The 20,301-nt window shown below is 37.6% G+C and overlaps 1 protein-coding gene across 4 annotated transcripts in view; it reads right to left on the bottom strand.

Annotated features, from left to right (window-relative positions):
* Positions 1–11,766: 11,766 nt before the first annotated feature.
* PNPLA8 (patatin like phospholipase domain containing 8) overlaps positions 11,767–20,301 on the bottom strand; it is a 40,275-nt gene continuing 31,740 nt past the window's right edge. For all 4 annotated transcript variants that reach the window (XM_069851412.1, XM_069851401.1, XM_069851431.1 and 1 more), the window contains exons 9-10: positions 15,107–15,302; positions 11,767–12,616 (exon numbers count right to left, since the gene is read on the bottom strand). In XM_069851412.1, coding sequence (XP_069707513.1) covers positions 12,342–12,616; positions 15,107–15,302 — 471 coding nt within the window. In that variant the 3' untranslated portion in view covers positions 11,767–12,341. The remainder of the gene's footprint in view (positions 12,617–15,106; positions 15,303–20,301) is intronic.

The raw sequence follows: 20,301 nt of genomic DNA, 5'->3' as shown, positions 1-20,301 counted from the left end.
GAGGAGAGGAAAACTTTGGTGAAAAAAATGCATCAATTAAGTCCTTTTGAAGTTATCCTTTAGTCTTGAACTAGAAAAAAACCCAAAGGGCTTTGCTAGTCTGCTTGATTAGCATATACTTTGTTCTCTAAGTCTGTTGGACCTTCTAAGGGTGAGACTAGTTTTAAATTACAAACATACCATTGCCCTTATGGCTTGTGTTTGGATTTCTTGAAGCAGTTTAAGTGAGAAAATCTCTGGATAAATTGACTGGCTCTACCAGGTTCGCAGAGGAGAGACATCAGTTCATGGTCCTTTTAAGTGGACAATCAGCTTTATTTTTTTCTGCAGAGCAAAACGTATTTCCAAGATTCTCTTGTGTTGGTCACCATATCAGAATAATAATGTATTTTTAAAGCTACAGAAAACTGTAATTACTCTAAATGTAAGGTTTCTAACCCTGAAAATGAAAAATTCACATGGGCAAAACACCCAGGATGGGAGGAAAAGCAGTACCTGATGTTGTTGATGATCACTGCAATAGCTAATCCCTTTGGGAAGCTTAGAAGAGGAGCTGTAATACTCTGGGAACATTCCAGTTCTGATGACCTCTAGGTATGAATTGAGAATTCAATTCAAGAATTGAATGTACCTCAGATAAATCAAGAAATGTACCTCAGATAAATCAAATACTTCGAAAGACTCAGGGAAAAAAAACATTAACATGGAACTGAGCAAATTAATTAAAGCCAAAGCAGTCATGCATCACAAGGAATGTAATATATACACATTTAAGAAGAGAAAGGAAGTTTAAAGTGAAAACATGCTGAGTTGTTCCAAATACTGACAGGTGGCATCCTGTTGGAAATGAATTTCCCCGTGCTTTTCAGATTAAATTGAGGTGCAGCGAATTTGCAAAGGCCTTGTTGCATGTGCAGGTGGGATCCTCAGAATAAACAGAATGAATAGCTTTCTTTTATCCCCTCATTCCTTACAGAAAATTTCACAGATACATAAACAGCAAGCAGATCTGTTTAGGTTTACCTTTCTGTCTCTAGCAGATGAGCTTCTGTCTGTGTTTTTGTCTTTTGCTTGATCATTTCAATTCATGATATACTGGCAGAGCACTCCTCAGTAAAGCAACCGAATGCTTCACTGTGTCCTCTTCTGCTTGATCTCCCGTAACCCTCTGCTCTTTGCCACATAGTCCTTGAGCTTCATTAATTTTCCTTTCTTTTCTGGCAAGAGTATATAATTTTATTTTCACAAACTGGACAGAAGTGACACAGTTTCTGAGAAGAATACTGGAAATGAATCTTCTATGTCTCACTATTTACACTTTGCTGGAAGAGCCAGTATCACATGCAGCAGTTACGGTGGAGTTTGGGTATCTTCCATCTATGTGCTATATGCCACTGAAATGCATTAAAAGCCTTAGTTAAAGATGTATTGTCCCTGGTGTGCACACTTTCCTTTCGCTGGAAATGAACCCTTTTCCAGTTTGTGTTCCTAAGATTGTCAGTCTTATTCCTTAACTGACCTTGCTCCTTCCAAAGTGTTTAGGTAGGGTTCACTTTTAAAGGATAATCACTCACCTCCTCTGGTGCTATAACCTGCTTCCCTGCTTGCTGTGGTGCTGACTTCTACTAGAATATAGCAGTTTTTTCATCTCAGGAGTTCCCATGAATATTTTGAAAACTTGCAGGAGCAAATTAGTGTAGTTACCAGATACGTGCCCTTAAATCAGGCAGCTGAAGTGGCAGAGCCCAGACTGTGTGATATTTTGTCACCAACGATGGTGCAAAGAAGTTTTCCCAGTTTACTCAAACTGACTAATACCAATTGAAATTTTAATTTCTTTAATAATAAAGGCAAGGTGCAAGCAAGCCTAAAAAGGTAAAGCATGCGGTCTTGTTGCACTTTGGCGCTGTAAATCACAACTGCTGAGAAGCAATGTGGTCCATAGGCTGGCGCTAGCCCTCAAGTGTAGCTGGAAACTCCAATGCCCAGAGCTGGAGGCAATGTGGGTCAACCAGCCACGGGAGATGTGGTGGCAACCTGAGGATGTATGGAATGGATCACCTGACTTTTTAATCTAAAGCAGACCCTAAAATGGAGCTAGGAGAATGCCTATACCTTTAATAATAAACTTGTAACTGGGAGTGGATACATCCATTTTTTTTCTATATGCGTGCATGCACCTGTTCACTATTTTCCACTACCATGGATCACAGAAATGGCTTTAAGGCTGAGTTCTCTCATGTGTTTAAATATGGTAAACAACCATTTTATTTAGTATTAAATAGTATTTTGCATATTTGATATACGAATATCTGTAACTGATACACAAATGAAGTTATGGATTACTGTTTCAATATGGGCCTTCAATCCAAATAGATTCACCTGTCATCCTAATTTCTCTTCAAAAACACAGTATATATTACCTTTAACATCAAACTTTATTTTTTCTGCTAACTTCTGCTTGTGTTTTGAAGTCACAGTTTTTGTTGTTGTGATTAGGGAGGAGCCCTCTACTATACCTAAAATTAATGCCTTGGCACTGTCTATGAGATTCTGTTATTTTAACTATGTAACAATGACTTTCTCATTTCTCCTGTTATCTGTTGTTCTGAGAAACATTTGTGTTCTCAAAGGTTTAGAAATGCTGTAATGCTGACATTTTTGAGCAGGAGAGTCAAGGCTACTGCCTTTTTTTGCTGTAATACTTTTATCATCCCTTGTTCTATGGCACAAATTCAAGAAGTTACATGAAGAGAGCTGTCTTAAGCAATTATACACTTGTCCAGAAACAAACAGAGAAATAGATGAGCAAAAAGAATGCTGTGTAAGCCATTTAACAATTGTTTGTAAGAGCAGTATTAAGTTTCAAAATTAGGCATGTGATCATTAAAGACAGTACTTTAAAATGCAGCATCAGAGGTACAGGGATATCAGAAGTAAAACCAGGTTTAGATGAATCCACAAGATGGAGTGAAAAAAAAAAATTCTTCTTTAGAATATGGAACAACTTACCTTTTTTAGGAAAGAGAAGGAGGATATCTTGAAGCAATACTCAGGTAGGGACACATCTAGAAATGCTATCGTATCTTTTGTCCCTAGGGAGGTAAATCTAGACCTTAATTAACAACAGCTATTAATCTAGATTTTGAAAGCAAGATGATAATAAGCACAATGAGTTGTCTGAGCAAAACTATAAAATCCTGGACATCTTTGCAGAGACGTGGAAGACAATATACAACTGAGTGCACAGCTGACTACTTGCCAGCATATAACGTGGCATCTTGTTTTTATAACAGTAGAGATGTGTGTGTAGGTTAGAGATACACAGCTCTGATACAGTTCCTGAATAAAAGCTCAAGGATGCAAGACAATAACATTGAAACTTTTGTGAGCTGATTTGTTGACCTTCACCGGAAGTGAATACAGACAAGAGACTAACACTAAAATACAGTCTAGCTGTAGAAGGTATCATTTAATTCAAGCTAGATGAAGGCTGCAGTGCTGTATCTCTATAAAGCTATCCGAGCATGTCTCCATCAGATTAGAAAATCAACTACATTCAATCATTTTCTAATCTGCTGTTTACTGTTGTGGAGAAAGGGTTTATGAGATGCGGTGTGTTTGTTTTCACAAATACTGTCTGACAGGGTGACTTACCTTTTGAAAAAGCTCTTTATTCTTGTTTCTTTTTAGGTAACTAAGGAAGAAAATCTGTCCAGGAACTGTCATGATAAAGTACATGCTTCTGAGCACCTAATTAGAAATGCTGTTTGCTACTTTGTACAGGCTTTGGGTGTGCTTTGTGCAGTTTCAGGTTCCATCCTTGTCTCCCTTTAGCGTGCCTCTGGCAGCACCCATAATGTCTGGGGCTTTGGAGAAAGACCCAATCGATGTCCAAGGGCCACGTCCCTCAATGAACAGCACTCCTACACTACTGTTCAGATCACCTCCTCTTGTGGTCAGCAGTGATTTGAGACTGCTGGCACATATTCCATGCCACCTCCACGGTGTATGCTTTTGCCTGCATATATAGCACATCTCTGCAAAAGCATGGTAGCATAGGCTGAGGCCGATTATTTTTTTCCACAACCAACAGGAGAGTGCCATCTCATGACAGAGAACTTGACATCTGGAATAACAGGCCACCTGTGTCCATGTCACCCCATGATGTAACCAAAAGTCACAAAAGTGGCTCATACGGTTAGCAAAGCGGCATCCATGCCTGTCCTCTGGTTTGCTCAGGAAACATGCTTCCTTCTTCACACACCTGAAAACCTGCTCTAAGACCCCCTCAGCAGCCCAACACTGAATCTAGCTTGGGAAGTTTGTTGTCACATTGTACAGTAGATTTCTTTGGGACAGAAGCTTGGCATGGGAGTCTTCTTTTGAGGAACTGTCCTGGACAGAAAGGAGTAGGATTTGCACCAGCTCCAAGCTAAAACTGATGCTCGGCTCATTTCATGAACTTCCCTGAGTGTCAGCTGGGCACTTGATACTAGCTCTGTCAGAGATGCTTTTGATAGAAAAGGTTTTCAGAAAGAGGTACCTACTGTCAGCTGGAGTTTATTTGTTCTAGGGACTCCACATCTCTGAAATGCTTTTGCCACAGGGAACTTACCATGTGGCAGAGGGACTGCTTGACACTGCCAGTCTTTCACAATGCCGTTAGGGTTTGGCAGTCTAAGCTCAGCTGGAAATTAGACATTTCAGTGTGTTTTGGAGACCTGAAAGTAGTCCTTTCAAATGCTTCTAGTGCATTTGAGCTGACTGTGGGCCATTGTGACCATTCAGTATTGTTTTCTGAGGCCTGGCTGCAAGAGCTTCTTCTTTACAAATTGCTATTGTGAGGGAGGAAAGCAAAGGCATTGTGTCCCGGACACTAATAATGATCTGAGTCTTCTTCCTTATGATCTCCAGAAGGAAAGAGAAGTATCTTTTTCTGTGTGGTTTGATTATGTAAGGGCCTGACTGGTTGGAGTGACTGCTGAGATGAAGTTTCTACAGCTCTGATGTGGGGGAAGAGGATGTCTGCTGGGTAACCGATTGCCACGTGGCAAGTAGTGCTGCTTTCTGGGTGCGCTACCATGACGGTGCCTTCCAGCCACCTCGCACCAGTTACTGACAAAAGGCAGTAGCAACCTCTCTGTTTGATCTAACACATGCTGGATATATTTGGGTCTGGAAACCTTTTTTTTTTGTACTTTCTGGAAATATTTTTTTTTAACAGTATTTGAAGTTGAATTATGATGCACCTGCTGTAAATAGATTAGTTTTTAAAGAGGTGACATTTAACTGATGAGGAAAAGCTTTCATTTTCTCAAAGACGATGCACTCTACAGGCCAGACACAATATATGTAGAACAGCATCATGCTGGAAATATTTTTTCTTTTTTCTTTACTCTCTTTAACCTATACAACCATTTGTATATACATGAACCCATACATTAACAGCTGCCCAGAGCTTACTTGCTTCCTGACAATCTCATCTGAGCTTTCCTTACTTATCTGTAGCTCCTCCCAAGGATTTATGACATATCTAGTGCAAATTATTTAAAACTCAGTCTGCTATAGAAATATTATCGTCTTTCCTGCTGTCCAGATTTGTCTAAGTATTGTTCAGGCCTGCTTAGTGATGGTTTTAAATCTGATGTTTAGCTAGAAATAAATCAGAATGGACACAATGCTCAAGTTTTTAAGTTATGACATGCTTATGTCTTAGTAGACTCTGTAAAGCAATGCTTTGAAGTCAGATTTAGCAGTGTCAAAGAGTTTGTCCTTTAACTCCATGTTTTAGGCAATATCTGGGATATCTGCCTTTCCTTGTAGGAGGATAGAAGTGTTCCTCCTCGGCTTTTAAAGTCTCCAGCATTTCTGCTTTTTTTTTCTTTGCAATATAGGCCTTGTTGTTTCATTGTTAGTAGCATTCCATGACTGCCAGATTTACCTGTCTGAAAATACATTCAAATGAGGTGTACGAAAGGGCAGGAGAGGACCATATTTGTGATTTTTACAGAGAGCCAGTGAGGAAGCAGGGAACAGCAGCTTTGCTGAAGTTATGCCCAAGAGTGGACATAGACCAGGTTTTTAAGAAATAACTTTTTGGGTGTTGCTATCAAAATTTTAAGACATTCTGGAAGACTGTTTCCCTGTGATACCATTGTGTTGATTATTATCTTCTTCGATTACAAAATAATGGTATGAGCACAAAAAGCTGTTCCTTTTCTAGTTTGCAAAGTATTGAAAATAATAAATAAAGCTTTTACATGCTAAAAATCATAAGTTTGCTGAACTCAGCACTACACTTCAATAGTACTAGTGATCTTTCCAGGTTGTCTCTGTGTTTTTATGTGAAAATGCTGAATACATCTTCTTCCTGAAAGATAAAGATTTCAAAATGATACTGTGTATTTTCTATGCTATTGCAACTATATAGTGAAATAGCTATTGATTATTTGCTACGAGAAACTGATAAATTAAATGAAATAGTGAATAAAAAAAAAACAGCATTGCTAATGAAGATTAAGCATGCATTACCAGGGATATAAGTACTGAAGTGTTTCAGTGCTTGTTTAATTTTTATACTATGCTGAAAGTTGCTAACTGTTCCCCTTGACTCAAGTCTGTCATTTTTGTTAAAATAAACAACATAAATGTCCTTGTTAAATCTTACAGGAAGAACAATTTAAAAGAATTCTATTCTTATTATGTAAGTAGGTGCAAGCAGTGAAGGCCATCAGCAAAGTATTGGACCAGGTGGCACACTGGAATTAACCCACACGTACCAGCATACATGACTCCAGGTGTGGCAATGAGCAGCAAACAGGAATCAGGAGGCAGCACTGCTTTAATTCACACCTCAGTGATGTGTGGCTGGAGGAAGGAAAGAAACTACTCATCTTCTTACAGATTTTGAGGAAAAGGCATTTGGTATGCTTATTTTAATTTGTAAATCAATACGATTACACTAAGAATACCCCTTATTTCTAGAAGCAAACTGTCCCTCAGTTCTGCAAGATGTAAAAATCTGACTCACTTTCTAGAGAACTATGTCAAAAAAAGAGAAGTGGTTTTGCCTTCTTGCCTTGTGTAGTTGAGCATAAAAGACAATGCGTATATATCCCAGCTACAGCTAGGAGTGCCATCCTTAAGTAGAAAGAGGAAGCATTAACACAGCCTCTCCTGCAACACGTTATGTTTTTATTTAATAAGTGTCATTTTGAGAAGTCTTTTAATGGAAGAAAACCAGCACCATTTGTTGACCCAGCAGCATACAAGTATTTTAATTTCTGATGAAAAATGAATGGTGTCAATGAGTAGTAAACACACATCTGATTTTACCTTTCTTCCTGTCATGTGTCCTGTGTTACTTCAACGCCTATCAGCACCCTTCACCAGCTGGACAAGGAAAGCAAAATAAATGAAATGCTCTGCAAGTGATGGATCAAAGACAAGACATAATCCTTATCTATTAGACCTAATGAGAAGGAGCTGTTAGAAGTTCCCATAAGCCTATGGATTCTGTTATATATAAGGGGTTAACAAGTTCTTCCCTGCTGCATAGGTTAGAAGGGATTCAGTTGGCCATGGAGACTAGTAGCTGTTCTCACAGTGCATTATAGAACCCCATTAATAAGCTCAGTTTTACTAAAATAGCATAGAATCACAGAATCCTAGGTTGGAAAGACCTCCAGGATCATTGAGTCTAACCATTCCTATCTGTCACTAAACCATGTCCCTGAGCACCTTGTCTACCCGTCTTTTAAATACCTCCAGGGATGGGGACTCAACCACCTCCCCGGGCAGCCTGTCCCAGTGCCTGATGACCCTTTATATGAAAAAATTTTTTTCTGATGTCCAGCCTGAACCTCCTCTGACAGAGCTTGAAGCCATTCCCTCTTGTCCTGTTCCCTGACGCTTGGGAGAAGAGGCCAGCTACCTTTCAGGTAGTTGTAGAGAGCAATGAGGTCTCCCCTCAGCCTTCTCTTCTCCAGGCTAAACAACTCCAGTTCCCTCAGCCGCTCCTTGTAAGACTTGCTCTCCAGCCCCTTCACCAGCTTTATTGCTCTTCTCTGGACTCGCTCCAGAGCCTCAACATCCTTCTTGTAGCGAGGGCCCCCATCTTCTGCTCTGTTAGTTCTCTACATAACTATTCTGTAATCTTGCTCCTCAGAACTTTAGCACCTTTTTACTTTTGGGCTAAATTTATTTCTGGTCAGTTTGAGCACATTTGGTTTTATGCAAGTGTTGCCCTTTAGCTTACTGTCTTTTCCTTCCTGAAGTATTTTTAAACAGCAGCATGTACAGCATGTACCCTCCTTCCAGCCCTTTTTTACTTAGATGAAACAAACCATGCTCTCTTCATCTTCCCTTTGGCAGCCCTTCTTTGCATCTGTTTTAGTCTGAATATCTCTTTCTCTAATAGTGGTGACCAAAATTATAATTATATTCAACTGCTGCCGCTTGCACCCCGTGCATTAGAATCAGCATCTTCTTATCACTGCTGGAACAGACACTGACAGGAAATATCCTTTACATCAGTGATTGCACCTCAACATTTATAAGTTTTCTTTACTTTGGTAATGAAACCTCCTTCAATTAAGATTTCCTTCTGCACAGATGAGAAAATAAGAGAAGACTTACAGGCTTTTTCTCTTTCTGACTTTGCAGAAAGGGAAACTATTTTATGGCTATACCTTTTAATGCGACCCTCCACTACCTGAAAGGGGCCTACAGGAAAGTTGGAGAGGGACTATTCATAAACACTTATGGTGATAGGATGAGGGGCGATGGGTATAAACTTGAGAGGGGCAGATTTAGGCTTGATATAAGGAAGAATTTCTTCACTGCAAGAGTGGTGAGGCACTGGCACAGGTTGCCAAGAGAAGTTGTGGCTGCCCCATCCCTGGAGGTGTTCAAGGCCAGGTTGGATGGTGACTTGGGCAGCCTGATCTAGTGGGAGGGGTCCCTGCCCATGGCACAGGGGTTGGAATTAGATGATCTTTAAGATCCCTTCCAACCCAAACTATTCTATGATTCTGTGAATCTATAATTTCTTGGTCTGGACGCTTTTCTTGCCTTTTAAAATCAGAGTAAGGATACTAGCAATTTACCAAAAATTCAACAATATCACTCTAACACTAAAGCAAGAACTTCTTTTCTTTCCAGGATCCAAACCTGGCACATGAAATGGGAACACTCATCTGGGCAGACAAATCTTGTCTTCATGAGTGACCTGTAATGCTTACCTGCTGTCTTCTTGTGATTTCTTAGTCTAGATAAAAAATTCCCATTGGTATCTCTTTTTTTTGCAGGTTTGTTCACAATTTCCTGGTCAAGAAATTCTCTGGTATATTGATACACTCAGTTATTTTTGTAGTGTGACTGCTGACTCGATTTCAGTTTGTTAACTGGATAACTGCACAGCATTCCCAAGGGCACTACTTCAAAGCAGGATTCCTTTACATGATATTCTGCATTACAGTATTCCTTCTCCCACTGTTCATTTTATATTTTTATTCTTCAGAGGCACTTTTTTCATTCTTCTCAAAACCATGCTGCACTGAAATCCTGTTGTTCAAAATATTCATGATCCCTCCTAGATTTACCCGTGATGATAATTATCATGTTCTTCAACTCATCCAAATGATTATTCAAGTATATTAGCATTTGGCCCAGCAGTAATCCCTCTGCTCCCTATCTATATACCCCCTTAGTTTAAAATTCTTTTTCCTTATTTAGCCAGTCCTGATTCCTCTGCAAGTTCTCCTTATTCCATTTTCTTCTATTAAAGTATCAGGTGGGCTTACACATGTAATGTCTCAATAAATGCTCTGAACATGGTTTTACTTTACATACAGTGGCGTAGGAACACATCCACGATAGTTAAGATTCCTTGCAAACTACCACTATTTTTTTTGAAGTAACTATAAGCTAATTACAGCTAGAGTGATAAAACTGTTGCGCCTGCACATTTTAAAGTGGTTCAGAGGGGAGAGCAAACTCCTAATTATCGCCTGATAGACAGTGCAGCACTTGCAAGAATGAGGATCAAAGAGTTTAGTTCGAAAGGATTCAATACATGCAGCCTAAACCAGTCTGAATTAATTACTTTACAGTGCAACTCAATTCCATGTGTACTTTAGAAAGCCACATATAAGAAAAAAATAGTTACAGCACTAAAGAGGAAAAAGGGTGAACAAAGATAAGACAGTAGCTTTCAGCAAAAAGTGTAATCACAGATCCAGATCTTGCATCAACTGAAATATTAACTCCTCCCTTCCTCTTCTAAAAACAGCAATGTAAAAATATCAGCAATGCATTCAAACTGAATCAGAATATTTTCATGGAATGAATCTGATTTAAATACAGCCTTTTGATCTTGCTCTTTGTACGTAACCCTGACCTCACTTGTTTAAAAGCTATGATTCTTTTACCCTCTCTAGGTGTGTAAGAGCGAACCTGGTGGTGTGGCTATCACATATCTTTAAATGCATGAGCTCTATCTCAAATACTAATATTTATGCAACTCAGAACCAGACTTCCTTTCATACAAATCAAAGATTAAAATCTTTACAGAGGTCTAACATGAAGACCAAGCGCTTCGCATGTCCTAGTTTGCGGGTTGAACCTACAAACTAGGAAAGCAACCAGCTGAAAGTACCATTTTGCAAATAGTACTTTTGAAGGCAAAATGGTACTTGCTTTCACTCCTGCAAGCTGATTAAATGCAATTATGTAAATCCAAATTATTGGAAAAGCCACGTCTAGTAACATGGAGACAAAATACATGTCTTGGCAGCCTAAAATAAGTCTAATGCAGTCTTCTGGAAGGCAGAATAGAAAAACCAAAGCTCCATAGAAAATTACTGTTTTCAACAGAGCTGTAGTGGAAACGTTGTAGGCAGCTTGTAAAGAACTAAAAATAACCTGATATGTAAGTAAAACTAATTTGAGATATTCTTTTACACATTCAAAAACCAGGTGGCTTTCCTAGTTTACATTCCCTAATCAGTGTAATATTAAATTTATCCATGAGAAGAGTATAGAGTACTTGGAGAACTTCTCATATTTTTTAGATCATGCAATGGCAGGTGATTTGTCTCAAAAGGCAAAGTGACAAAAGCACTGTTTTTTGGTAAAACTGGACATTTCATCTACTGCATAAAACATATATTTTACCTTGTAAATATTTTCATATACTGTAGCTGTCTACTTAGAAGCAAGAACTCACCCAGAAACCTGCCAAGTGATCTTATTAATGGGTGATTGCAGCTGTGTCCAAGTCAAACTTCACTGCAGTCATACCTCTTGGAGGAACTGGGGTGTACACCTTCCTGTTGTTGAATGCGCTGTTTCATTGCTGTACTCTATCATCATAGCTTACTACACCACCCCTCTGGACATCAGCATAAAGTTGTAAAGGAATAAGCAGTAGGATCATTGTAAGCTCTAATAGTTAACTTCACAACTCTTAAAATTACCTTAGAGGATGCATATATGAAAGTTAGAAGACAAAAGGAAATGTGCAATTAATCATTTCAACTGCTAACTTCCTTCTTGATTAGAGACACCTGAAGTTTGGCATCCAAAACTGAGGCTTCTATATTAAGCCTCTCACTCACATGAACTACTTCAAGATTTATGTCCTTATCCTATGTCAGGAATAGCTGCTCAAGTGAAGTTTTGGGGCTTGGGATTCTTTTCAAATAATGAATGAACCTATCTGAAGTCATCCTGATAAAAATAATAAGCAGTGAGTCCTCAATGTATCAGTTAATTTTGATAATTTAATATTTATAGTGATCCAAACATCTTAATACTGTTATATACAAAATCCACTGGAAAAAAAAATTAAATTTATCTTTCAAATGTAAAAGTGCAATTAACACAGGCAAAGTTTTTGTAAGAATGTAACATTTCTGTTAAATTCACTGGCTGCATAAGAGCCTAACAAGTACATCGCCTACACTGAAGTGAATAAGGATTTTATTTTCAGTTAATTTCGAATAGGTCTAGTAGTTGGTAAATTTTTTCTGCTACCATAATTATGGTACATACACCCAAAAACGTATAGCACAGTTGTTTTCATAATTTTCAGTTTTACTAACTTTAAGAAACTGAAGTAGAGCAACAGTAAGATCCATAAAGTTCAAAAAATAATTAACACCATAAAATCTTGTATCAAGTAAGTGTGCACACACCAGTCAACCTGAATGGCTTTCTTCAGAATTCTGACAGCTTCCCATAGATGCTATTTACCCCTAATAAACATTCTCTCTTAACAGTACTGAATAGATTTCTGGTACAAGATTTACATTTAAGATTTTTCATGCATTATATTTTCACAATTTGGAAATAAATGGAAGGCCTTCATACATGTCAGCCTTTAATCTTATCCAGTCCTGAAGTCTCTGTAAAGTTGTTTTTTCCTGTGTTAATATTTTTGCAGCTTTTCTCAGTTTTTCTTCATTTCGTTCTAAATAACGAATTCCATCTGTCTGCAGCTGATTGAGTTTCTCTTTACGGCTTTCATCCAGAGCTATGTCTTCATTCATAAGAGGGTTAAATCTGAAGTAAGTATCTGGAGGTAACAGCGCATCCAGCATGGTGTGAACTTCTGTATTGAAAACAAAATGAAGGAAACAGTTATAGTTACATGAGACAGACAAATAGTCCAGCACTCTCTGAACAAGTGCTCTAGAGTGACATAGTAAGTGCAAATATGTGCTGCTTTGCTGAGTAAACATTATTCCACCACTGCCTTATCAAAACCCCTTTCTCATTAGGAGGTTAGCAAATGACCCTGTAGCTCTGTTTACTCTGGCAAAGCTTCATCTTTTATTCTAAGACGAATTTCAGTAGTACAACAATTAAGAAGGCTTTGCAGCTATCCAGATTTTTAATTACATGTACATTCCATTTCCTTGTAAATGAGAGTGCATTCTGAAGAGCAGGAATGTAACTTGATGTACTCCCATTCAGAACACCCATGATTTGTTACACTCTATACTAATGGAAGTAGGTATCATGAAACTGATTGAAATTAAAGAAGAATGCCTAGCTAAAACAGCCATAAAAACCCAGAAGTTTTCTTTTGTTTGCAATTAATTATTTTTACATATATTGTGATGGATTTCGAGGTTAAATTTAACCTTCATTTAATTTAAAATCTTCATGTTAAATTAGAACAGTTAAGTAGTACAATAAACTGAGGGTGTTATGTATTTATATGTTCCTCTCTTCCATTTTTCTATAATCTACTTCCCCACTCCTTTTAGATGTCTTTTCTATTCATTAGCTTCCTTAAAATTCCATTTTGATTACTTCTTTCATCTTTCATTCTCTTTTATTTCCATCTTCTTTGCATTCCTTACACACTTTGCCATTCTTCCACTGTTACATAAAAAAATTCAAGTGAAAAATCCATCATGTGCAATGCTACAACAAAAGCCTCTTGTTAACCTGAAATATTCTCTGCTTGGTCCCCTCCTATGAAAATTACTTAGCTGTTTTTCTGTTCTTGGCTCACCATATCTCATCTTTCTTGCTCTATTTAATACTCTTCCTTTTTCCATCAGAATATAACCTCCTATTTGCTCATATCTACTCTCCCTTCTTTCCATTTCCTCTCCCTTGGTCTCCACAATAAACTTTCCTTTTCTCCTTTTCCCCAATCAAATTTCTTGTCTGATTTTTCAGCTGCAATGAAACTTTTTCTTCCCTTGACAAAGTGAACAGCATGTCTCTCCTTCCTGCAATTCCCACTGCCTTTCCAAGACTGTGCAAAAAAAAAAAAAAAAAGGCAGCCCAAAATCTAGCTTTTTCTTCCTAATGACAGTTGACAGAGATCTTGCAGCAAGGGATCTAGACCCAATGAGTATTTCTTGATATCCAGCTTTTTACAGTATCAGTTCCCTTTGTAAGAGGAAAAAAAAAAAGCATCTACATATCACTATTTCCTGCTTATAAAAACAAAGCAGATGTAAAATGCTAGTGAGTTCCAGTGCACCCCCATCCTAGGAACAGTTAATTTTAGAAAACGCATGCTTGGCTCCTGACAGCAATGGGAGTCATGATCATCAGTAGATGCATTCTTGTCCTTGGAAAACTGCATGTTAAAGACACAGAAAAGAACAGACTACAATACTTTTTCCAAAGCTGTGGAAAGCCAACAGATGATCTACAATAACTATTAAACATTTCTGATTATGGAAACAACCAAACCAAATATAAAAAAAATATAATTTTTCTAATTAAATAAATTGCCAAGTACGCCTTTATTCTGAAGCACATTAACTGGAAAGAGTGAGCAGTATTACTTCAATTGCACAAAGGAGAGGGAGGACGGATCCCATTTCAAATTTCAGAATAAGGCTTTTTTTAAGGGGGAGGGATAAATATTAATACTGAGACCGTGTTGACGGGCTTGAGGGGAGTTGCTAAGCAACACAGTGCTTTGTCTATAGCCCAAGTAATGCTGGGGAGGGGACCATGTAAGCATAAAATTCATATGGCTTCTATAGAAACATATTTTTGTAGCTTTTTAAAAATAAACAGAAACCCAAATCTGTCTGCTTGACTTTTTTTTTTTTTTCTTATCACAAGAAAGACTGTCTGCTAAAAATGTAGTTATGGCTGCAGCCTAAGAGCACATACTTGGAGGATGTTGTGGGCCCAACAGCAAAGTCCGGCCATCACACAAGTTTTTACATCACACAAGTAAAAATATATGACTTCATATAAATCCTGTTGGATTATCATTGTCATTCTGATAAATTTTAAGATATCTTTTACCTCTGGTATACCTATGTCATCAACAGTTGAGACCTCATACATTGAGAGCTTTTCATCAATACAGTGAAGATGAAGACTCATGGAAATAAGGATAAGAAACACACTCATGTTATCACCTCCAGAATACCTGCCGCACTCTTACTAAAGCATCAACTATAAATGAGTTATGAAGAGGCTTGTTTCAAGTAGGGGTGGGCAGAAAGGAGAAGGGGAAAGACAAAAGGCTGCAGATTGCTCTCTGCATTGGAACCATAATTCTAAGAAACAAAAAAACTTGAAAAGTCAGAGTACAAATGTATCTTAAGATACCAACCTTCTGTATCAGTTGCGCTGCTGATAACATTCGTGAGTTTGGCCTTCAGACTGGTGTATGTGACATTTGCCTTTCCCTCACTTTCGTATCGACCAGTCCCCAGCGATACCAGACACTGCAATGGAACATTTGGCCAAAGACACTTGCATTCATGAACTGCTAGTGCAGAAGGGTTATTTAGAAGCAGACCTCCATCCTGTAAATTAAAATAAGTACAAATGTTAGTATTGTATCGAAGAAATAGGCTGAAACAGTAGCATTCACTGGAATGTTTGAAGAAGTTATGACTTCACCTTCTGAAGATTTTTTTTAGGTAAGACAGATACGCATATGAACAACTTTTCACACAGTCAGAAAGTCTGCATCTTGAAACATTTATTACTGGTATTACAAGCATACATTCTGTAACAATATCCCCTCACTACCTGCAGCTTCTAAAATAAAAAAAAAACGTGGCAATAGCTAAGCTTAGCCAATGCTACTTTATAAGCATAGTCATTATATAGGATGTTATAGACTGCATTTAAGACTTGGAAAATCACAGAATCACTCATGTTGGAAGGGACCTATTAAGCTCATCTGCTCCAGCCTCCCTGCTCAACAGGGTCAACTAAAGCACATTGGCATGTCCAGTCAGGCTGTAGAATATCTCCACAAATGGAGACTCTAAAATCTCTCTGGGCAACGTATCACGGTGTTTGACCACTCTCACGGTAAAAAATTTTCTTGTGTTCAGATGGAATTTCATGTGTTTTCATTTGTACCATTGTCTTTTGCCCTGCCAGCAGGTACTGCCAGTCATCTTCTTTCCATCACATGCTTTCTTTATACACATGGATAAAATCCCCTCTGAGCCTTCTCTTTACCAGGCTGAACAGTTCCTGCTCTCTCAGGCTTTCCTCATACAAGAGACAGTACAGTGCCTTAATCATCTTTGTTGCCCTGTGCTGGACTTCCTCCAGTATGCTGATGTCTCTCATACTGGGACACAAGACAAACTTCTCCAGATGCATCCTCAGCTGCAAAAACATTTTGCAAAAGCTCTCTACATCCTAGACCTCCCTGAACTCCCTATATCCCATACCTGACCCATCACGTTACAAGAGCAATACAGGGAACCAATTCTACTCAGGAATAGCTTAGAAAATGTATGTTTTCGACTTGATAAACATTTTACAGAAAATCATTTTAACTACAGCTGTGCTAGAGAAATAAGTAAAAGCAGGATTACTGAGGTTTTTTTAATTAAGCTTTCAATTCAACCTACAAAAAGCTCTTTGAACTCCTTCTGGATACTGTCCGCTTTGCTCAAAACATTGCTAAAAAGGAATGGTTTCTTCAGTGTGTTTATACTTTGCTTATGCTTTAATTAGCTTCTACACAGAAAACTAAACACAAGGATGGTTTTGTCCTCTATATGATTCCCCATGAATCTTAATCTGAAATCTTTATAGCTATCTTTGGGGTGCTTACTTTTTTCTTTAAATCCTAGACCAAAAACATGCCTAACAAATAATTTCCACTAATTTGTTAGTATAATTTACTTAAACATGATTGCTTCGCCATGGGAAAATTAGTGCTATAACAAAATGAGGGGGTACATAATAGTGGAATACTACAGTAGTTTTGCAATACTGACAAATAAAACATCAAAGGAAGGTAAAGCATACAAACCTACAGATACCAAAAGTATATTGTAATGATAACCAACAGCTTTGTGCAAGGATTTCCATATTTAAATGTTCTCCAATTTAGGTTTACTGAAATGACAGCAAGTACCCATTCCCAATTTTCACTTTAGACACTTGCAACTTCTAGCATTTGTACAGATCAGTGTCATTTTTGGAAAGTTAGAAGTAGGACTCAGTAAGGAAGGCAATTCATTTTTTCCTTCCCTTCCAAACAGACTAAGGTTCATAACGACTGCATCTCGATCAATATTGTCATTCAGGGCATCTTACTCTGTTAAAAAAAGATGTTCATCATACTGCTCTTATGCTTGCAGGGATCAATTGTTGAAGGAGTAAATAATGTTATTAGTTAAATCAGACTGTTAAAGATGCAATGAAGGAAAGAGTGCAATAATTTTACTTAATTCTGCAGCTCAAATAACCTTAGAGCTAATTATGTCAATGACTGAAATTCTTGTGGAAAAATATTTTACAAGTTTAAAATAAGTCACAGTGATTTCACATGTGAGTTTTAAGAAAACTGTAAACAAAGATTGTTCAGTTCTAAGATTAAAAAACAGAAACTAAACTTTGTGATTCTACATAATTCTTCTATCTTCATAAAATTGGACAAGCAGTCCTTCCCAAGAAATACATTAAGCTAACAATACAGAAATATGAAAGCCAAATCTCAATTTTTAAACAAGTAGTTTTAAGAAATGAGGACATACCCTTCATGCTTGTCCTTGAGACACTGGAATACAATTCCAGATGACTACCTCAGCAATTTTGTACATATCATATACTGATATCACAAGAAAGTTCACTGATCTTTGATCTGAATTCCTATGTATTTAACCTGTCAATGTGGTTTAGAGAACTGCTATATTTGCCTTCTAGGTTTTTTTTGGGGTGGTTTTCTTTTTGTTTGCTTGGGTTTCCTATCTGATTCGGTTGAAGTTCTTCTATACTCATATAATACTATCAAAATAATTTATAAGTTATCAATTAAAATATTTATGACAAGCAATCAGCTTTTAAAAGATAGTTATAAAAATACATTAGCCAAAAGACAATATAACCAAAAGACTGAATGATTGCTAACAGTATGCAATGTCATGGTGACTCACACAATAGCATCCACTTCCAGAATAGCTTCTATAAGCTTTCTTGCCACTAAACTTCATGCAATTAAGCATCTGAAAGTAAACAAGGCCAATTTATCTGAACTATGGGTAGAGAGATGCCCACTGATGCCATCTGAATTCTTGCTTGTCTCTGTTTTCTGAAGGAATTCGTTTTATGATGCATTTCATTTCAAATGTTTGATTTTCTTGATACTCGCTCTTCTCTTTGACCCACCTATCTCTCATCTTAAACCAAAATGTTTCAGTTACCAGGAAGGCAGAATTAGATCTTACCAGAATATTTGCATACAAGAGAAAAAAAGACAAGAATAGTAATCCAGAAGCAATAAATTTGTTTGGGTTAAACTTTTTGATTCAAGCCATGGACTGAAAGACATTCATGGCTGGGGCACAAACAAAAAACTTACACTTACACTTTTTTTCTTTAGAAACAGAGCAAAGTTTCTAGTTGTGATATGCTACAAGGAAAATGAAAATCACCGAAAAGATTAGAGAAATTAGGAATACAAGTGACTAGCTGCACTGCATACTCTACAAAATGATTGTGGGGAATTCCAGGTGTTTGACCTTCCATGAACAAAACTGTATTTATACAAAAATGCGTTTTAGAATGATTACAGTAATCAGCAAATATCAACGTTAGCAAGATATGCAAAATGCACGGATAGATTGTAACCTTCAAAGTACATGAAGAATGTTGCATTCCTTGTGCCCATTATTTATTTTATGGAATATATTTTCAGAACTTAATTTGTAACTGAAAAGCATAAATTTCACGGACCCATATTAGCATAGCACAATTCTGATCTCCTAAAGCCTTCACATCAGCAAAATAACGTAAACAAAAAAGGATCCTTATACACATACAATACTGTAAAAATCCTGTAAAAATGCCTCAAGTGCAACCTGAATTCTATAAACTAATGCTGACTTTTTGCATGGTCCTTTTCATTTCCTAACAAATTTAAAAGTTTTTTCTTGACAGACTGGAATGCCTTCAAATACTTTGCCTCCCCCTTTCGTCTATATTACATGTATTGCTGTGGTATGGTGCTGTATGTGTGCACAAAGAAAAAGAGAGACAATATGGACAGTATATTCGATGAACTGGTAGATTATAAACGCACACTTGGGCTAGAAGCACAACCAGTAGGACAACTGATGTATCATCCCCATTTATTCAGTACTTATGAAGTCAATTTTGGAATATTGTGTACAATTTTGAATGTCTAGTAATGAGGCACTGAAAGACTGGAATATGTAACAAACCACAAAGATGGTTTTGCAGATGAAGCACATCATACTAGAAAAGAGATGCAGGGTTTGCTTAATCTGGAAAAAGAGAAAGCCAAGGAGGAATCCAGCCAGAGTCTTCCACTACCTAAAGGGGAAGAAGACACAGCCAGACTCTTTCATAAAGTGAACAACAAGAGCAGAGAAGCCGTACAGTCTCCATCCTTGGATATTTTCAAAACTCAGCTCGCCAAGGGCTTGAGCAACCTGACCCAACTTTGAGGTTTATCCTGGCTAGACCAGATCACCTCCTGAGGCCCTGTTGGACTCCAATTTTCTTAAGATTCTATTGTATTTAAAGGAACACCATACGAATCACAGACACATGTTATTTTTGCTGTGAAATGAAATACATTTTAAAAGCCATTCTTTATAGAAACTGAACATTGCCATTCCAATCACAAGTCTTTTGGAAAATGCAAACCTGCCATTTTTCCATACGCACCTCAGACATTGGAATCTGTAACCGAAAAGGTAACTTGCAGGAACTCTTCAAATGACTGAACTGCTGACAGGCATCCATAAAAATGTGCAATTGTCCCAAGTTCTGACTCAGGACTCTGTGTTGTGCAAAAAGGCAGAGTAGACTCCTTATTCCCTTTGTTCTCCCACTGTTAGATTGCCTGGTCTCCCCTACATTTCACCATCTCTTCTCCGCTAGCTAGATCTAAAAAATCAACTGCAACCTCTCTTTTCCACTTCCCAAATATACATGAGTCACCCCTTCCCTTCTGCATTCTTCTGTGCTGCTATGGTCAGTGCAGTGGTAATTGCTACATGCTTCTGTATATTCTGAACTTTGCAAAGCCACTGCACACTTGAGTCAACTTAATTTGCTGGCAGTACACTAAACACAAAGTGCTACAGTAGGAATGTCAATGCAAGTAAGCGTTTAGCAAAGTTGCAAACACTTTTTCATGTCATCATGTAGGTAAAAGTAGGGAAGAAGGTTTTTTTAAAACATTTTAAAAAAAAATAATGCAAGTAATCATATATATTAATCTCAAAATAGAGCTTAATACATATAAACCCAAGCTTGTTAGCAATAGTAAAGCAGTTAACTCGGGGACTGGGACATTACTTT

Source organism: Phaenicophaeus curvirostris, chromosome 1, assembly GCF_032191515.1.
Source record: "Phaenicophaeus curvirostris isolate KB17595 chromosome 1, BPBGC_Pcur_1.0, whole genome shotgun sequence".
Classification (NCBI taxonomy): domain Eukaryota; kingdom Metazoa; phylum Chordata; class Aves; order Cuculiformes; family Cuculidae; genus Phaenicophaeus; species Phaenicophaeus curvirostris.
Note: the sequence above shows the minus strand (reverse complement) of the source record. Positions and strands in the feature narration are given on the sequence as shown.